Source organism: Epinephelus fuscoguttatus, linkage group LG23, assembly GCF_011397635.1.
Source record: "Epinephelus fuscoguttatus linkage group LG23, E.fuscoguttatus.final_Chr_v1".
Taxonomy (NCBI): Eukaryota; Metazoa; Chordata; class Actinopteri; order Perciformes; family Serranidae; genus Epinephelus; species Epinephelus fuscoguttatus.
Window position 1 is genome coordinate 4,933,601 of NC_064774.1, and position 17,056 is coordinate 4,950,656.

The 17,056-nt window shown below is 41.1% G+C and overlaps 1 protein-coding gene across 2 annotated transcripts; it reads right to left on the bottom strand.

Moving 5' to 3' along the window:
• Window positions 1-3,075: 3,075 nt before the first annotated feature.
• Window positions 3,076-17,056, bottom strand: cysltr3 (cysteinyl leukotriene receptor 3). 2 transcript variants are annotated; one of them, XM_049568324.1, is made up of 5 exons: window positions 16,944-17,056; window positions 13,644-13,815; window positions 9,276-9,443; window positions 9,017-9,184; window positions 3,076-6,458 (listed from the first exon to the last, which is right to left on the bottom strand). In XM_049568324.1, exons 1-5 carry the CDS (start codon window positions 16,948-16,950, stop codon window positions 5,936-5,938), a joined length of 1,038 nt encoding a protein of 345 aa, XP_049424281.1. In that variant the 5' UTR covers window positions 16,951-17,056; the 3' UTR covers window positions 3,076-5,935. The 2 variants fall into 2 exon arrangements, with proteins under 2 accessions (XP_049424281.1, XP_049424282.1); XM_049568325.1 differs by lacking the exon at window positions 9,017-9,184.

The window sequence follows — 17,056 nt, forward strand, 5'->3', positions numbered from 1 at the left end:
CTGTAATGACCATACTCCTACATCAAACCTCCCTCTGCACAGGAACATGTGACCTTCATCACCTGCAGTGCCTCTGTGACAAAAAGATTGTCTGTCTAAAATGGTCTCTTAAAAGGCAGTAAATAAAAGTGTCTGCAGCCTGTTGACACCCGGTGGGCGTTTTTGTTCCTGCGTGTATCTGTCAGCTGTAGACATGGCGAGGCAGATTTACTGATTCAGCACATTTTGGCAACAAGCAAAATTTAAAGTGCTCGATATAAATCATCAGAAGCATCGAGACAAAGTGCAAAAGAAAGACATTATATAAGGACGTTTAAATACATGAAATAACGCCATTAAGGAGCTAAAGAAAAGAAAAGAAAAGAAAAAGAAGACTCAAAGTTACAGTGCAGCGTTAGACATGAATAAATACTTGAATTAACCCTTTGAAGCCTGACAGCAAACTGGCTTTATTTCTTTCACAAACATGGGAAGAAAGCAGTCAGCAAGGACTGAAGACTCAAAAATCTTGCACAAGATTAGTAAAAAGGGGAAAAGAAAAAGTAGTTTGAAACAAGAAAGAAAGTTAATAAAAACAAACAAGGAAATGGCCTAAAAGTGCTTAAAAGAATAAAATTTCTGTACCATAATTTAAAATGTTTTTTATAATAATTCTTGAAAATAATTCTATTTGAAAATAATATCTATGATAATTTGATTTTTCCCTAGCATTTTTTTTTCTTTACCTATTTTTTAAGATAATTTTCTAAATTTATTTAATTACAGTTTTTTTATATTTGGTTTTTATCTTTATTTTTATTCTGTGGGACAGGTTTTAAAAAGTTGCTCATTGCCTTTTCCCCCATGTTTTTGTAAGAAATCGCACCAGTGACAAAGGCATCTGAAAGCAGCGGAGGATAAGTGATGTTACTCCAGGTTTCAAGGGGTTAAACTGAAGACACTGTAAGACATTTAAGGAGCCGCAGACCTGTACAGTATTTTCACGTTAAATACGCCACAGTTGAAGAATACAAACTGCAGTACATTTGCGCCCCCTGCAGGCCAGAGACGGGAATAAACCCAGGCTGCAGTCATCTCTGTGGACCTTCAGTTCAGTCGTGTTAATTTCTCACTGTAACCTAACAGATAATATGAACAGGGTTATTTTTATTATTGAACTTTATTTTGAGCCATAGTGTGTTAGTGTGGGGATTGGAGTGCACAGCTGGTCATCAGGAGGTGGTGGTTGGTGTGATACCTTGAGCAGTGGGTTCCAACTGGTCCAGGTCTCTCCTTAGTCGGTAGTTCAAGGTTGACGACACAGTGTAGTATATTCAGCATCATACTTGCATTTGGCCGTGTCCTCGAGCTAGTTTCCTGTCTCTATCAAGTAGCCGTCAGTTAGTCATTTATTAAAGCTCTATGCCAGAAATTGGCTGTACTTAAAAACAAAGTGTTTTTACAATCTTGACATGTTTGCAAGTCGCTTGAAGTCCATTCAGAATGAACCCACGACCCACTTTTGAACCTTGACCCACAAGCTGGGAACCACGGACCTATGCAAAACACCTGTCAAGCTGCAGACCACTGTTCATCACCAACAGAAATATATAGACAAAAAGGTTGTGATACAGAAACCCGTCGCTGTTTTTCCAGGACAGGTACTTTAAAACCAGGTATCTTAAGCCAAAACATGATCCTTTCCAAACCATAAACATAACCACACGTTATCCACAGCATTACTGAAATGTAGTTATCATGTTAGGAAATGTAAAGGCTGCATAATAACGTGCAAATGCAACAAAGTTGGGGTTTACAGAAACTTGATTGGCAACGGTATTTCTGGAGATTGGGTTGTGCGATAAGGTGTGTCACTATCTCGACTGGAAACACAGTCAAGGGTCACGGAAAAACCTGCCAGGTTGTTGGTCTTGAACAGTGGTCTGGAACTTAGCAGGTGCCTCTTCTAGGTGACACAGCAACACATCCTCACTGTGACCTCGTCACATGTCCACGTTTGGTCATGGACTTTCCACGTCCACATATGGCGTCCAAGGTACCCTGGGTGTGTTGGTTGTTGACGTTCTGGGACGCCGTGTCAACTTCAGCCTGTTACATGCATTGTCTGTTTTTAAAATACACTTCTGTTTTCACAGGAAATGTACAGTTTGATACAGTCTCTTTCAAAATAAAAGCACTACATCGGTACAACACCACCAACTGATGTTTTTTTTTTCCTTCAACAACACACACGTGGTTGGGTTTAGGACAAAAGAACAGGCCCTGCATTCCAATACCCATACCACCATACTATTCAGTATGCCAGAAAAAGAATTAGTGTGTCCCAATACATAGTATGTCAGATGCAGTATGCCGAAAGTACCAGGATGTTCTACTACATCCGGCCATATTTCGCAGTATGCATGTCAGCATGCTTCTTTGGCCATTCTGACCCACAATCCTTTGCGCAGTGGAAGTTACGTCACACTGACTGAGCTGCGTGTACAACCAACACCCACACTTCCTTTCATACATGGTTTATTTAATTTGAGATACTAAGACACTACATATTAGGACTGCAATGATCTGATTATATACTGTCACATATCATACAGTTTCGCAAGAACACGGTTACAACATTCAGCTTTATTGTGATTACAGTATAATCAATGTTAGGGTTCAACTATGACTACAATATAGAAGATTCTACCAGTACAGGCAGTGGTGTACGTGTGGTATAAATAATGAATGAATGATTATGAATATGAATATGAATGAATAATGAATGAATATGATATGAATATGATAAATATGAATACACTATGGGCCAGGTATGAGCAGTATAGACTAGTAAATATATAAATACTAAAAGTCAAACACATATTAAGTAATGTAGTAAGAATGTGCAGGTATGTTACACTACAAATAAAAGTAATGTGAATGTAAGGCTGCTTCACGTGCAGACAGAATATAGTGCCAGCTGCTGCATAGCTGTAAAAATATTTAACAACACACATCTGCCAGCAACAGAGAGCTGTGTGTGAAGGGGGTTAATGTGCCTACTGGTGACTAGTTCAATAGACAGGTCACTAATAATAGGCTTGGGACTGTTCACGTGAACACGTCAGTTTATTAGAAACAACAACATACATGACGACATAACAGCAACAGAGCTCTCTGGCACCTCCGACGGTATGCGAGAGGAGATTTGCTGCATCTCCGAAGTACAACAACACAAAATACTCAAATGTGGCGCTACGGACGGCGGCGGAAGTGAGCAAGAGGGTCGGAGTTCAGGGAGCGATGTGATGGCGGATGTAGTGTGTCCCAATAGTATGCATACTGCATGCATACTGCATACTACACTACATACTTTTTAAGGGCAGCTGCAGTACATACTAAAAGTATATAGTAGAAGTATGTGATTTGGAACGCAGGGCTGGTTTGGCCTTATGATCTTACAGGAAGCGAACACCAGCCTCTCAGGTGAAAGTCGGGGGTTGTTGGACCCAGCCACCACCCCTCCCACCTACCGCTAGGTGCTGTTAAACAACAACGGCAACCAGCTGCGTAACATGCTGATGTGAAAGGACGGCTTTTCTTGTTGGTGCCTGACACCAGAAGTCACCGACCAAGTATTCAGCGACTTCTGAGTGAGACCAGGTTGGACACACTATGCAGAAAACAAAATCAGCTCATGTACTACATCACTTTAGAATAGTTTATGATACATTTAACATACAAACATGTCCATAGTTTGTAGAATTGTACAAAACCAGCATTTCTACTGGCAACTGGGCTACCTGCTCTCAGTCCGAACTCGAAATCCAGCACTTGGGTAGTCAGACACTGACGAAAAAAGCCGTCTTTTCACATCGGCATGACATGTGGCTGGTCGATGTTATAGTTTAACTGCACTTGGCAGCGTCGGGGGAAACACGGCAGGACGAGAATGAAAGTGAAGGGGGCACCAGTCTAAGTGGGGCGGGGTGGTGGAAGGGTGACCACCGAGAGAGCGGCGTTTCCTTCCCGTAAGATTATAAAGCCAAACCCTGTTCTTTTTTCAAAACCCAACCACATGCATTTGTTGTTGGAGTCGAAAAACATCTGTACTGATGCAATGCTTTTATTTTGATAGAGACTGTATGCAAACTGTACATTTCCTGTGAAAACAGAAGTGTATTTTGAAAACAGACAATGCATGTAACAGGCTGAAGTTGACACGGCGTCCCAGAACGTCAACAACCAACACACCCAGGGTACCTTGGACGTCATATGTGGACGTGGAGAGTCCATGACCAGACGTGGACATGTGACGAGGTCACAGTGAGGATGGGTTCGACTGGGCTGTGTATAACTTGTGTTCAGGTCTTCCATGTGCCCTAAACCTGTGAGATTTTGTATATATTTTTTAAAAGTCAAACCATTAAGAAATCTCCTGTGAAGTGTTAGCCATAAAACCATCCTGAGCCTGAACAGATTCAGACTGATGATATTCACAGCTGTTTTTATCATTGATCTCTGGTCATATCTGATGTCAGCCTGATGTCGTAACAGATCTATGATCAGTGGAGCAACAGTCATTTTCCTTTGAACTGTGACTGTTATTTGACATTTGAGTTGCTAAGCATCTGTGGCCGATGTTTTCCCATTTGGAAAATACATTTCCTCCTTAGCTCCTTCTAAAGAAACACATCAAAGACATTAAAACATGACATTTCTGTGGAAACACTGAACACACAAACAAATGTGTATTAGTATGAAACAAGAGCAGGAGATATTTCCTGTCTACGTGACTGATATTTATTTCCAAATAAACACTAAGATTCTGCACTGGAAACATGTTTACACTTCAAACAATAATTTACAGACACACACACACACACACACACACACAAAGCTCATGTGCAGCGCGTTAGTCCGACAGAAACCTTCATAAACACTAATATATGATATCAATTAAAAAAAAAAAAAAATCAGTGTATGACACAATTCCTGCTGGCAGACACATGCACTGTTGGTTTGAGTCTGAACATGAAGATAAAAATACAGAATCTGTCAGGACTAAGAGCGAACTTTCAGTCAGTTGTGTCAAATGAGATCTGACAGGGTGCTTTTTAGTGCAAGGCCTGCAGAGGGCGCAGTTACTCAACAAGGACAGCAGACAAATCTGTCTGGGAGATCTTTAACTCTGCTCACAGTTTGCAGGCTACACATTAACTACAGTGAAATAACTCTGGAAACACCTTCTCCTGTGTGCCTGTGTTAGCTGTTGCTCAGAGTTTTCATATAACAGGAACCCCGTCGTCAACAGTATCTATAATATCTGGACTCCTTAACAACTCCCCGACTCTCCTCAATTACCTCAACAGTCCCTGGACCCTCCCCAGTAACCTGGACTACTCAACAACCTCTGGATCTTCTCAATGACCTCTGAACTCCTCAACGAACCTTGAACTCCTCAACAAATCCCGGACTCCTCAAGAACACCTGGACTCTCCCCAGTGTCCCCTGAACTGTCCTCAATGACCCCTGAACTCCTCAATGTCCTCTGAACTCCTCAATGTCCTCTGAACTCTCCTCAACGACCCCTGAACTCTCCTCAATGATCCCCAGACTCGTCAATGACCCATGAACTCTCTTCAACGACCCCCGGACTTTCCTCTATGACCCCTGGACTCTTCTCAACGACCCCTGGACTCTGCAACCACACCTCAGTGACCTCTGAACCCTCCTCCTGAATGACTACCGTCTGCAGAGCTGCCAGTGACTTCTGTCTCATACTTTCACCAAATTCTTTTCATCCACATTAGGCAGAAAAGCGACTCCTTTTTCTCAGACGAATGCTATAAATATTTGTTTTCATTGAAATAAATAAAATCTGCGTGGTGTTTTCAGCAGGAAGCAGAATATTTTAGGAAATAAGGAAGGAGTTTATTTTAGCTGCAGCGTCGACTCAGGTGGTGTTCCTTCTCCTCATCAAAGACAGTCCCTGCCTCATGGACGCCCCCCTGCTGGACAACAGAGAGGACTGAGCGTCCCTCATGTTGTCTCTGAACGTCCTGGTGGAGTAGTAATACAGCAGTGGGTTTACCACGCTGTTGGACGCCGCCAGACACAGCGTCACCACCACCGCCCGCTGCAGCGCCACTGTGACAGCACAGTTCCAGTGCTCGCAAACGGCATGCAGGTGCAGAGATCGTATCACGTGATAGGGCAAAAAGCAAAATAGGAAGGTCACCGTCACCATGGTGACCAGGTAAACCGAGCGCCGTCGGTTGCGATGGCGAGTGTCGTTGGACTGACGGCTGCCTTGGGTGCTGAAGGGGGCCATCAGGCGCCGGATGATTCTGCTGTAGCAAAAGATGATGGTGAGGAAAGGGAGGAGGAAGCCAAGAACCACCGCCACGTAGTTTAAGATCAGGACACGCCCCCAAGAGGAGGGGCTGGATGGCTCAAAGCAACGAGGAAACCCTGCCCTGAGAGAGAGAACCAGAGGAAAGATGAGCAAACACATTAACCACAGATTTCATTAAATACAGACGTAACACACTGTCCTTCATCACTCAGCACCGAAAACATTGTGCTAGCCACTAGGCTAATTTATACAATGTAAAATGCCATAGGCTTGTGCTAATAACGTTAGCATGTTGTATTTGTGGGGAAAATGTGTCCAGATAAAGACAAGTGTTTGTCTGTGAATGCTGCGAGTTATAGTGAAGCTGATTGTGTTTAATGTACATTTTATGTGTGTTTTGACTCAACTAAACTTTACAGCACTTCACAGAAACTCTACCACCAACTAGTGTTTAGGAGGTGTAACTGCAGAGTGACACAGACACCACTGCACAAGTATAAATGCTGACAACAGCGTAGGCCACATGTGTAGAGCTGACACACAAATATAAATCCATCGTGAAATGTAGGACAGAACAAACAGTATCCTGAGGAGTTATCTCTCCTGAGATAAAGAGCTAAAAGGTAAAGTTTGTCCCGAGGGCGGCACTGAAGGAAGACAATAAAATATAAAGGCTTGATTCTCTGGGGAGCAAAGATGGGATTGTGAACTTTAAAGTTGAATGAACATTAGATGTTGTTAGCAGCAAAATCTTTGTCCTGAGCCAAGAGAAGCGAAAGAGGCTCAGCAGAGCTGCAGAGATGGAGTTAACTCTCTGTGGGGTCACAACAACCTGGACCATGTTTCATTACTGTTTTATTTCTGTCTGGCTTTTGGAAAAAAAATGTGTGAGGAAGGTTTTTTATATGAAGACTTCTTTAAATAAATAAATAAATAAAAACTATTCCTAAAAACAGGTTTCTTCTGTTATATTCATATTCCTGAATGACAGCAGTGTGTCTACAGTCACTGTGAGGACAGCAGCAGCTGAAATCCCTCACTTTAGATGCACAAAATCAAACTGCAGGAAACATCTGTCTGATGAAGCAAACGCTCTCCACTGTTTTAAAGATCTTTTTTAGCTCGTCAGACAGTTAAAATGTACTCCAGTAAACATAATGCTGCTCTTCTGCCTGTTATGTTTCAGTCATGAAGTCATCCTCCAACCTCCCATCAGTGTTTAGGTTTCCCTCCCGACGGCCATCGCTCCACTTTGTTTCTATGAAAACAAACTGACTGCAGGTCCTGTGATGGATTTTCACCCAGCAGCAGCCGGTCTGTTTGTATAGACATGAAGTGAAATCAATGGCTGTCTGGAAGGAGGTCAATCCATCAAAAAACATACAAAACAAAAAACAGCAGTTCTTTAACTGCACTGTTGTTTTTTAAAATCAGACTGACTCTCCTGAAAAAGTTATTATTATTTTTAAATTCATTTTAATTTGTAATTAATCAAAAATTATTACAAAAAATAATAATAAAGTTTTTAAAAAAAAAAAAAAAAAAAATTTACCTTTGTTTTAAATGTAGAGTCTACCTAAGTGGGATAAGAATAAATAAAAAAAAGGGCGAAAGGTATTTTACAAGAAAGACGAAGTAAAAAAAAAGTCAAAAAAATTATAGCTAAATTCAATTATTCAATAAAAAGTCACAACTTTAAAACGCTAAATTTTAAAAAAGGTAATAAATTTCAAAACATATTATAGTTATATTCTATAACTTTTTAACTTAAGAAAATATTTCTTAAGAAATTAATAACTTTAAAAAGATCAATAAAAAAATTAAATAGGAGATAAAATTAAAGGAGAATTAACATGGAGATCAAGTAAAAAATATTAATAAACTATTTAAATAAGATAGCTACACAGTTGCAAAAGGGCGAAAAATTTAAAAACTTTGTCATATTATTTTGTCACTTTATTATATTATATAAATATATTTCATAACTTAATAATTTTAAACTAAAAAAAGGAAAAAAAGATTTAAAAAAACAAGAAATTAAATTGGAGATATCAAAAAACTGAAAGATGTTTGACACTTGTAACAAATCACACAAAATCATAACAAAAAACATAAACAAAATTTTTGAAAAGGAGATAAAGTAAAAAAAAATCACTTAGGATTAAAAGATAAAGTTAATAAAAGCAAATACAGTTTACATACTTTGAGCCTTTTTTTGGACATATTTCCCTAATTTATGTCCTTTTAAAATTTCAACAAATAAGTCACAAAAATCAAACACTTGTGAGATGAATTTAAATAAACCAGGGCGCTTTGAGCCGCGACAAAATGTAGGGAAGTATTTTTTACACAACGACATGGTGGTGTGTTAAACAACCTCTCCTCTGCTCAGTTTATACACCCTTGATTCCTTCCCTCACCTCCTCTCCTCATGCCTTAGTACCTCCCACCTGAGATGCGAGTGGAGGAGACAAGGAAAGAGGAGCTGAGGAAACAGACATTTAACAAAAGGAGACATCTGTGCTGCGGAGCCGTCACTTTAAAGCAACATCCATAAAACACGGCATGCGACGCAGCAGATGTCACGCCTCTTTTATACGTCACGTACCGGAGAACGAGAACGAAAACTTAGTTGTTTCATTTGGAAACCGCAGCAAAACGGTGCTCACACACTCTCACCTGTTCCTCACCCCATTGGACAGGAAGGGGGTGGAGGATACGGCCACAAACAGCCAGACTCCCAGACACACCAGTAATGTCCGAGTGGGCGTGGCCAGAGTGCGGTGACGAAGGGGCTGGGCCACGGCGAGCCAACGTAGCACGCTCAGGAGTGTGAGGAAGAGGATGCTGAGAGAGGAAGAGTGATTGTAAGGTCATTTCGTTGTGTTGCTGAGTGTGTGTGCGTGTGTGTGTGTGTGTGTGTGTGTGTGTGTGTTACCTTGTGTACAGGTTTACGTAGAAGCCATAGACACACAGTCGACACAGCCAATCAGGGAAGGGCCACACCCCGCCCTTGAAGTAATAAGCCAATCGCAGCGGGAGGGTGAGGGAGAAGCTGCCGTCTGATATGGCGAGGTTCATCATGACCACGCAGGAGGCGGAGTTTCTGCAGAGACAGAGAGTCGGAGTAAAACATGAACTGTAATATGAACTGTGACAGGAAGCGTCTGTTTAGTTATTTGTTGTGTACATATTTCTGTGGATCTAAAGGTGGACGAGTGTAAACGATGCTCTCCAGAGGTCAAAGGTTAAAGCAGCAGGTGAGAGGTGTAAATATTTACAGCAGCAGACTGTCGGCAGGCAAATTAACCTCGGTAATAAAACACACTTTATTATGAAGTCCGGCAGGAAACAGAAACCTGCTCCTGCAGCTCAATGCAAATATTTACAGTCCTCTCTCACATAAAGGGTTAACTCAGGGTCACGTCCTGTCTGTTGTCATGGAGACACAGATATTTATCTGACACTTTATTTATTGAAACATTTCTACATTACACAGCTCACAGACGGCGACTTTAAAAAAGGGGGAACTTCACCCAGTTCAGACTGTCACCACATCTTCATATGTTTGCCTACAATAAGCAGTGCGCCCAAATTCATACATGTCTCACTGGAAGGCTGCGATCATGTGACCAATGTGTTGACTGCAGTACTCTCACCTGGAGTCATGTGCTCGGATCTGTGTGGACTGTGAGTCATTCATACAATTCATACGTGTCATTCCTATGTTCTCAAAGAGTCCAAAAATATCAGTTAACATGAACAACTCTCTCCCTAATCCAAAATCTAGAGGAAAGTGTGATGTCATAGGTCAGGTCAGGGGCCGGCAACCTTCACTATCAAAAGAGACATTCGGGGCCCAGACAGCTCCCAGACAATCTGCCCGGAGCTGCAAAACATTGCAACATTACACCTCAACATTACTAACAGCTTCAAATGAGCATTTATGAATGTTTAACCACAAGGTTTGCGTTAATGATTGTTCCACATGCGGACAGGAGGAGCCGAGGCTCAAACGTCTGATCTTCTGATTAGTGGACGACCCGCTCGACCTCCTGAGCCACAGCCCGGTGAGTCTCACAAAGTCAACCTAAGCTGTCTGTGGAGATTTTAGTGGACATAAAACTTTAATAATGGACTTTTATCTGAAGGCTCACTGTGTCTGCTGTGTGACACAGTTCATTGTTTGGGACCAAATTAGTATTTTATATGTTTTTGAACTGATTTTTGAGTCATAAACTCATTACTGTGATGTATCCAGAGACACATTTCAGGACTTCCCCTCAATGTAGTGTGATAAATATGAAGGGTGAGATGGAGCAGCGGTTTGGCGCAGCATCTGCAGCGATGAAATGATTTCCTGGTCCATCTGCGTCCCAACCCTCACCTATGGTCATGAGCTCTGGGTAGTGACTGAAAGAATGAGTCACAGATACAAGCGTCTGAAATGAGTTTCCTCTGTAGGGTGTCTGGGCTCAGCCTTAGAGATAGGGGGAGGAGTCAGACATCTGGAGGGAGCTCGGAGTAGAGCCGCTGCTCCTTCATGTTAAAAGAGAACACACTGGAGGGATTAAATATCTCATCTGGCCTGGGAACGCCTCAGGGTCCCACAGGAGGAGCTGGGAAGCGTCACTGGGGAGAACTCAAATATAATGATTTCCAAGAAGTATAAAAAAAAATTGTGTCTGAACATGCTGATGTCATTACCGTTGCACAGTGTTTACGGCCCTGTCTTAATCACAGCATTTTTAGCTCTGCCAAGGAGGTTATGCTTTCGCCAGCGTTGGTCTGTTTGTCTGTTTGTGCGTCTGCAAAATAACTTAAAAAGTTATGAACGCATTTTGATGAAATTTTGGTGGTGATCAGTTGAAGCAAAGTGGATAAAATAATAAAATAGCACTGTGTATTCACAAAGTTTTAGAATAGACTCGTTCCATGACCAGACCTGCGCCACTGGTTGGCAGTGGCGAGCATGCTAGGCTCCCTGCAATATCAAAAAATGCCAGAATGGTAACCATTGATCTGATTGTTACCAGGTGTGTTTATTCCTGCCCTTACAAAAGGTAGCATAACGTTAGCGATTGACAAATGTTAGCGGTTAGTGAAAGTTAGCTAGACGTTAGCGATTACCTAACATTAGCCAACGTACGGCATATATAACCTAATAATGATAGTGATGCAAATAACCTAATTGTGATGCAGGCTGCAAAATCTGATGCAGAGGGGGAGGGAATATCACCTACTTAGCAGAGGTCTGCACTCTCTGAGTGCTTTTCTAGTTCAGAAAGTTTAAAAAAAAAAAAAATTTGACCCATGATGCAACACAAAGAAGAGGAGACAAAAGATGGCTACAAGGTGAGATTGTTTGTCATATTATGATGTTGCTAATTGTTTATCTTTACACATCCATGTCCTCACACCAAAGTTGAACATTACCGTAATATGTAAAATTTCATCTTCTTTTAAAGTTAATAATTTAATAGTCTGCTGTAACAAAGGCATTAAGGAGCCCAGCTGTTGATGAAAATATTTCAGCTGACTCATCATTACTTCTACTGTTTTAAAATAGCTTAGCTCCGCCCATCATCAGCGCACTGCAGAGCGCCACCTGCTAACAGTCACTCCGAGTGTTTAAAGGTGACTTAATGACACAGTGTCTGACAGATGTTGATGTCAGAGCATCTGCAGAGGACATGAACTCTAAACATCTTTACTGACTTTTTTTATTTCAGCCTGAGGATCTTGGATCGTGTTACGATATGAGGTTTGCATAAAACATAGGCGTGTTAGTCATATGCCCGTGTGCCTGACCTGTATGCAAATGAACTCAACGGTCAGATTGTAAACAACAAGCAGCAGTTTGAAATCCTGATGTGATGGCGAGGTCAGAGCTCAGGACCGTGTCTGAACAGTGGGGACGTCTCAGTCTGACGCCTTTGATACTGAACATCAACATCTGATCATCTTTAGATTGCAGATACTCTAAAATATGCTCCTATCAGCCTTCGTGCTGATCGATAACATCTCTGTTGAACAGTAAAAGCTGCTGTGTGGCATATTAGATGTGACGTCAGCTGACAGGCTAAAAATGGAAACAAAAAACAGGTTCTTCTTCAATCCACTGAGATGAACAGAGATGGAGAGCAGCACCTGATTATATCTCATTTCTCAACAGTACAATACAGACATTCTTCAGACATTCAGTGACACAGTGTCAATGGCAGCTGTTGCCTCTCCAATATTTTTTTAGTCAAACTTTGAAGCGTCATTTAGCCTGCTTCCCGACAAGTGACATGGTCAGTACCAGTGGATGCCTTAGGTTGTCTAGTTTCACGAAATACCACTACATTTGTGCTAGCTTAAAAAATGAACGCGCCACAGCCTCTTAAAGACATACATGTTTGTTTGTTCAGATGGTGAAGGCATATAATGAATGGCAGTCAATAGAGAGTCCTCACAAAGACAGACATACATGTTTTTTTTCTGTGTGTCCTGATGATGAAGGCAAATAGTGAATGAAAGTAAATGGAGAGACATCAAAATGATAGACATACACATTTGTGTGTCCAAGTGATGAAGACTGAGAATGAATGGAAGTCAACAAAAAGGCTTCACAAAGACAGAGATACAGGTTTGTGTGTGTTCAGATGGTGAAGGCATATAATGAATGGAAGTCAATAGAAAGGCCTCACAAAGACATAGACATGTGTTTGTGTGTTCAGGTGATGAAGGCTGAGAATGAATGGAAGTCAACAAAAAGGCCTAACAAAGACAGAGATTCAGGTTTGTGTTTACAGATGATAAAGACTGAGAATGAACGGAAGTCAATGGAGAGTCCTCACAAAGATAGAGATACACGTTTGTGTGTGTTCCGATGGTGAAGGCATATAATGAATGGAAGTCAATAGAAAGGCCTCACAAAAACAGAGATGCATGTTCGTTTGTGTGTTCGGATAATGACGGCTGATAATTAAAGTAGGTCAGTGGAGAGACATCAAAATGATAGACATAGATGTTTGTTTGTACATTCAGATGATGAAGGTTGAGAATAAATGGAAGTCAGTGGAGAATCCTCACAAAGATAGTGATACACGTTTGTGTGTCTGTGTTTTGATGATCATGGATGGCGGTGCACATGTACGCAGCGGCTCGGTACTCTCTTCCTTCAAGGTTGAGAATAAATGGAAGTCAATGGAGAGACATCAAAGGGACAGACATACGTGTATGTTTGTGTGTTCAAATGATAATGACTGAGAATGAATGGGAGTCAATGGAGAGGCCTCACAATGATAGAGACCCATGTTACCTGCGGCTGCTCTGCAGGAAGAAGACGACCAGCGCTCCGATGTTGCAGAGGAACGCCACAGGAAACAGCAGCAGGTAGGTGAAGGTGTAGGCGCGGTACTTGAACGCATCATCGTTGTGGAAACATGCCGCCAGCACCGAGGAGTTGTTGCCAACGGGATTGGTTAGCAGGCCTTCAACAAAACACACACAGAGTTTTTGCGCTGAATATTTTTTAATAAACATCAGTTACTGACTCTGAAATAAACATGATACAGATTTCTTAATAACTTATCAATCAATCAATCAATCAATTTTATTTATAAAGCCCAATATCACAAATCACAATTTGCCTCACAGGGCTTTACAGCATACGACATCCCTCTGTCCTTAAGACCCTCACAGCTGATCAGGAAAAACTCCCCAAAACACCCTTTAACGGGGAAAAAACGGTAGAAACCTCAGGAAGAGCAACTGAGGAGGGATCCCTCTTCCAGGACGGACAGACGTGCAATAGATGTCGTACAGAACAGATCAACATAACAAATTAACAGTAATCCACATGACACAATGAGACAGAGAGAGAGAGAGAGAGAGAGAGAGAGAGAGAGAGAGAGAGATGCAGGAAATGACAGTAGCTTACAACAACATTATTGAAAGTAATAATATTATAGTTATAGTTCTGGCTGTCTTATGACTCCAGGGGAGGTTTGGTGACACAACAGAAAAGCTCTGTCTGACTCTGCAGACTGAAACAAACTGTTACTTTCTAATTGTACCTGAACACACCACCGGCCAAAACCACAACACCAGGAAATGGTCTGCATGTTTGCATGTGTGTGTGTGAGAGCGTGTTTCTGGTATGTAAAGCAGGCCAAACAAGTCAGCCTGTTTAAACAAAGCTGCCTTCATTAACCAAACACCTGCTGAATATAAATCTGAAGTCGTATTCAAAGTTTGACTGCGTGCTTCTCTAATTAAATATAATATCTGATGTACTGAGCGTGCTCTAATATCAGACCTCATGCAGCGCTCTGTTAAAGAGGGGCAGATGTATCTGTTAACACGAGTTCAAAGGAAATAAAAAGTTTGTTGTCAGTAAACTGAGAAGGTTTCATGTCAAAGATCATAATATGGCTCAAATTAGATTAACTGACCGTCACACTTACTTCACTTTTTTACACCAGTTTCTTGTTGTGTGCTCCTTAAAACATGTGTGACAGTTTTTGTGTCGACTGACTGATAGCTGAGGACTGAATACAGTCAACATGTCCAACTCAAGAAATGAAGAATTCTGCACTCAGCAGACTGTGAACAATGTTTATGTGAAAATCCCACACTAATTTCTCCCAGCATGTCCAAACACTAACTGCTTTGACCTTTGACCTCCTCGCTGATTCGTGTTTATAGTATAGCTGCTGCTGAAAAACAGTTTACTCTAATGTTTGACCCCAGTGACCATCTATGAACAGAAAATCCAGTGGCACAGAGGACCAAGTAAATAAGACGCAAAGAAAACTGAGCTCTGTGAAGCACCTGATTTTCAGGGGAAAATAAAAACAGGTCTGTTTTCAACTTTCTGATGATCTATCAGCTGTTTGTGTTTTTTTTTCTTTCTAGTTATTTTGTCTCTCTTTGTGGTTGTGTCTTTTGTCTGTGGTTGTTTTGTGTCTTTGTGGTTGATTTGTGTCTCTTTGTAGTTGTTTTGTGTCTCTTTGTGGTCGTTTTGTGTCTTTGCACTTGTTTTGTGTCTTTGTAGTTGTTTTGTGTCTCTTTGTGGTCATTTTGTGTCTTTGCAGCTGTTTTGTGTCTCTTTGTAGTTGTTTTGTGTCTCTTTGTAGTTGTTTTTTGTTTCTTCGTGGTTGATTTGTGTTTCTTTGTGGTCGTTTTGTGTCTCTTTGTAGTTGTTTAGTGTCTCTTTGCAGTTGTTTTTGTTTCTTCGTGGTTGATTTGTCTCTTTGTAGTTGTTTAGTGTCTCTTTGCACTTGTTTTTGTTTCTTCGTGGTTGATTTGTCTCTTTGTAGTTATTTAGTGTCTCTTTGCAGTTGTTTTTGTTTCTTCGTGGTTGATTTGTGTCTCTTTGTGGTCGTTTTGTGTCTCTTTGTAGTTGTTTAGTGTCTCTTTGCAGTTGTTTTTGTTTCTTCGTGGTTGATTTGTGTCTCTTTGTAGTTGTTTAGTGTCTCTTTGCACTTGTTTTTGTTTCTTTGCGGTTATTTTGTCTTTGCAGTAACTCTGTGTCTCTTTGTGGTCATTTGATGTCTCTTTGCAGTTGTTTTGTGTCTTTGTTGTAATTTGGTGTCTCTTTGTGGCTGATGTCTGGATGCGTTTCACATACTTCTTTTTTCTTCTAGTAGATACTGCAGCTGCCCTAAAAAGTTTGCATTGTTGTATGCAGTCTACGCACAATCAGGACACACTACTCATGACATCACAACCTGAACTTTGACCCTCTGGCGCACACAGCTGTTACCTGGGAGATAAAACAAAACACTATTATCAGTGTCATTTTTATACGATACGATCCTCTACTGTCCTCGTGGGTAAATTCAACCTGGACTCAGGAGCTTTCGTGTTGCTGCCTTACAGTACTAGTCCAGAAGAATGACCAGCATGCACCATAAACAAACACATGATGCTGCACATCAGCCGCTCATGTACAGCACACAACAGAGCACCATAAGGAAACACAACACAGCTCCAAAAGAGACATTATTCAAAATCTGACTTGAGGCTGGCACAAATGAGTTTTTGAATCAGGTACAGCTCTGTGCTTTTGTTGTTTGTATTTATGAATATTTTGTTGACTTAATTAATCAATATTCCTGTTATTACTGGACTATTTGATTAGTAATTAGTTATTTGAACGTGCTGTCGGTCAGCTGTCGTATCGTCCGCTGTGCAGAGGACTGTGGGTCATTATTTAGAGTTTTCATTCTCATTTCTCTTCAGTTCCTCAGTGTTTCTTACATGAACACAGTTTATGTGAAAAAAATCACTAAATATGGCAATACATGGTTTTCACTGGACGTTGAAATGCACGACAAACAAGACGTCAGAAATACTTAAATCGGGTTTTCTATGAAGTTTAGAATCACTACATTTCTTTAAAGCCAGTCAACTGAAACAGCAGTTGGTGCATCAGTCACAGACCTCATGACACCAGAACACCAACACCTCTAAAGCTGAGTGTAGAAGAAACTGCACTGAACACCATCAAGGGAATTCTCAGAGTGTCATTTCAGACTTTCCAGGAATTAATCTGAGCCACAAATCTTCTTCAGATCTCATCTCGCCCTGTTTTACTTTAAAAGTTGTCACTCACCGTTCATCCTGTCACAGCTCCATCTCTCCACCGGCCGTCTGTATGTTCATCCGTCTGATCATCACCCCTCCGTCTCTCTCTTTTACTTCTGTTCTGTCGTTCAGTATTCAAAT

What these genes read in the sequence shown, in the direction of transcription:
- cysltr3 (XM_049568324.1), bottom strand. An exon ending in TACGTAAACCTGTACACAAG is followed by an intron (nt 9,185 to 9,275) that starts GTAACACACACA and finishes TTCCTCTCTCAG; the next exon opens with CATCCTCTTCCTCACACTCC. An exon ending in TCCAATGGGGTGAGGAACAG is followed by an intron (nt 6,459 to 9,016) that starts GTGAGAGTGTGT and finishes TCTCTCTCTCAG; the next exon opens with GGCAGGGTTTCCTCGTTGCT.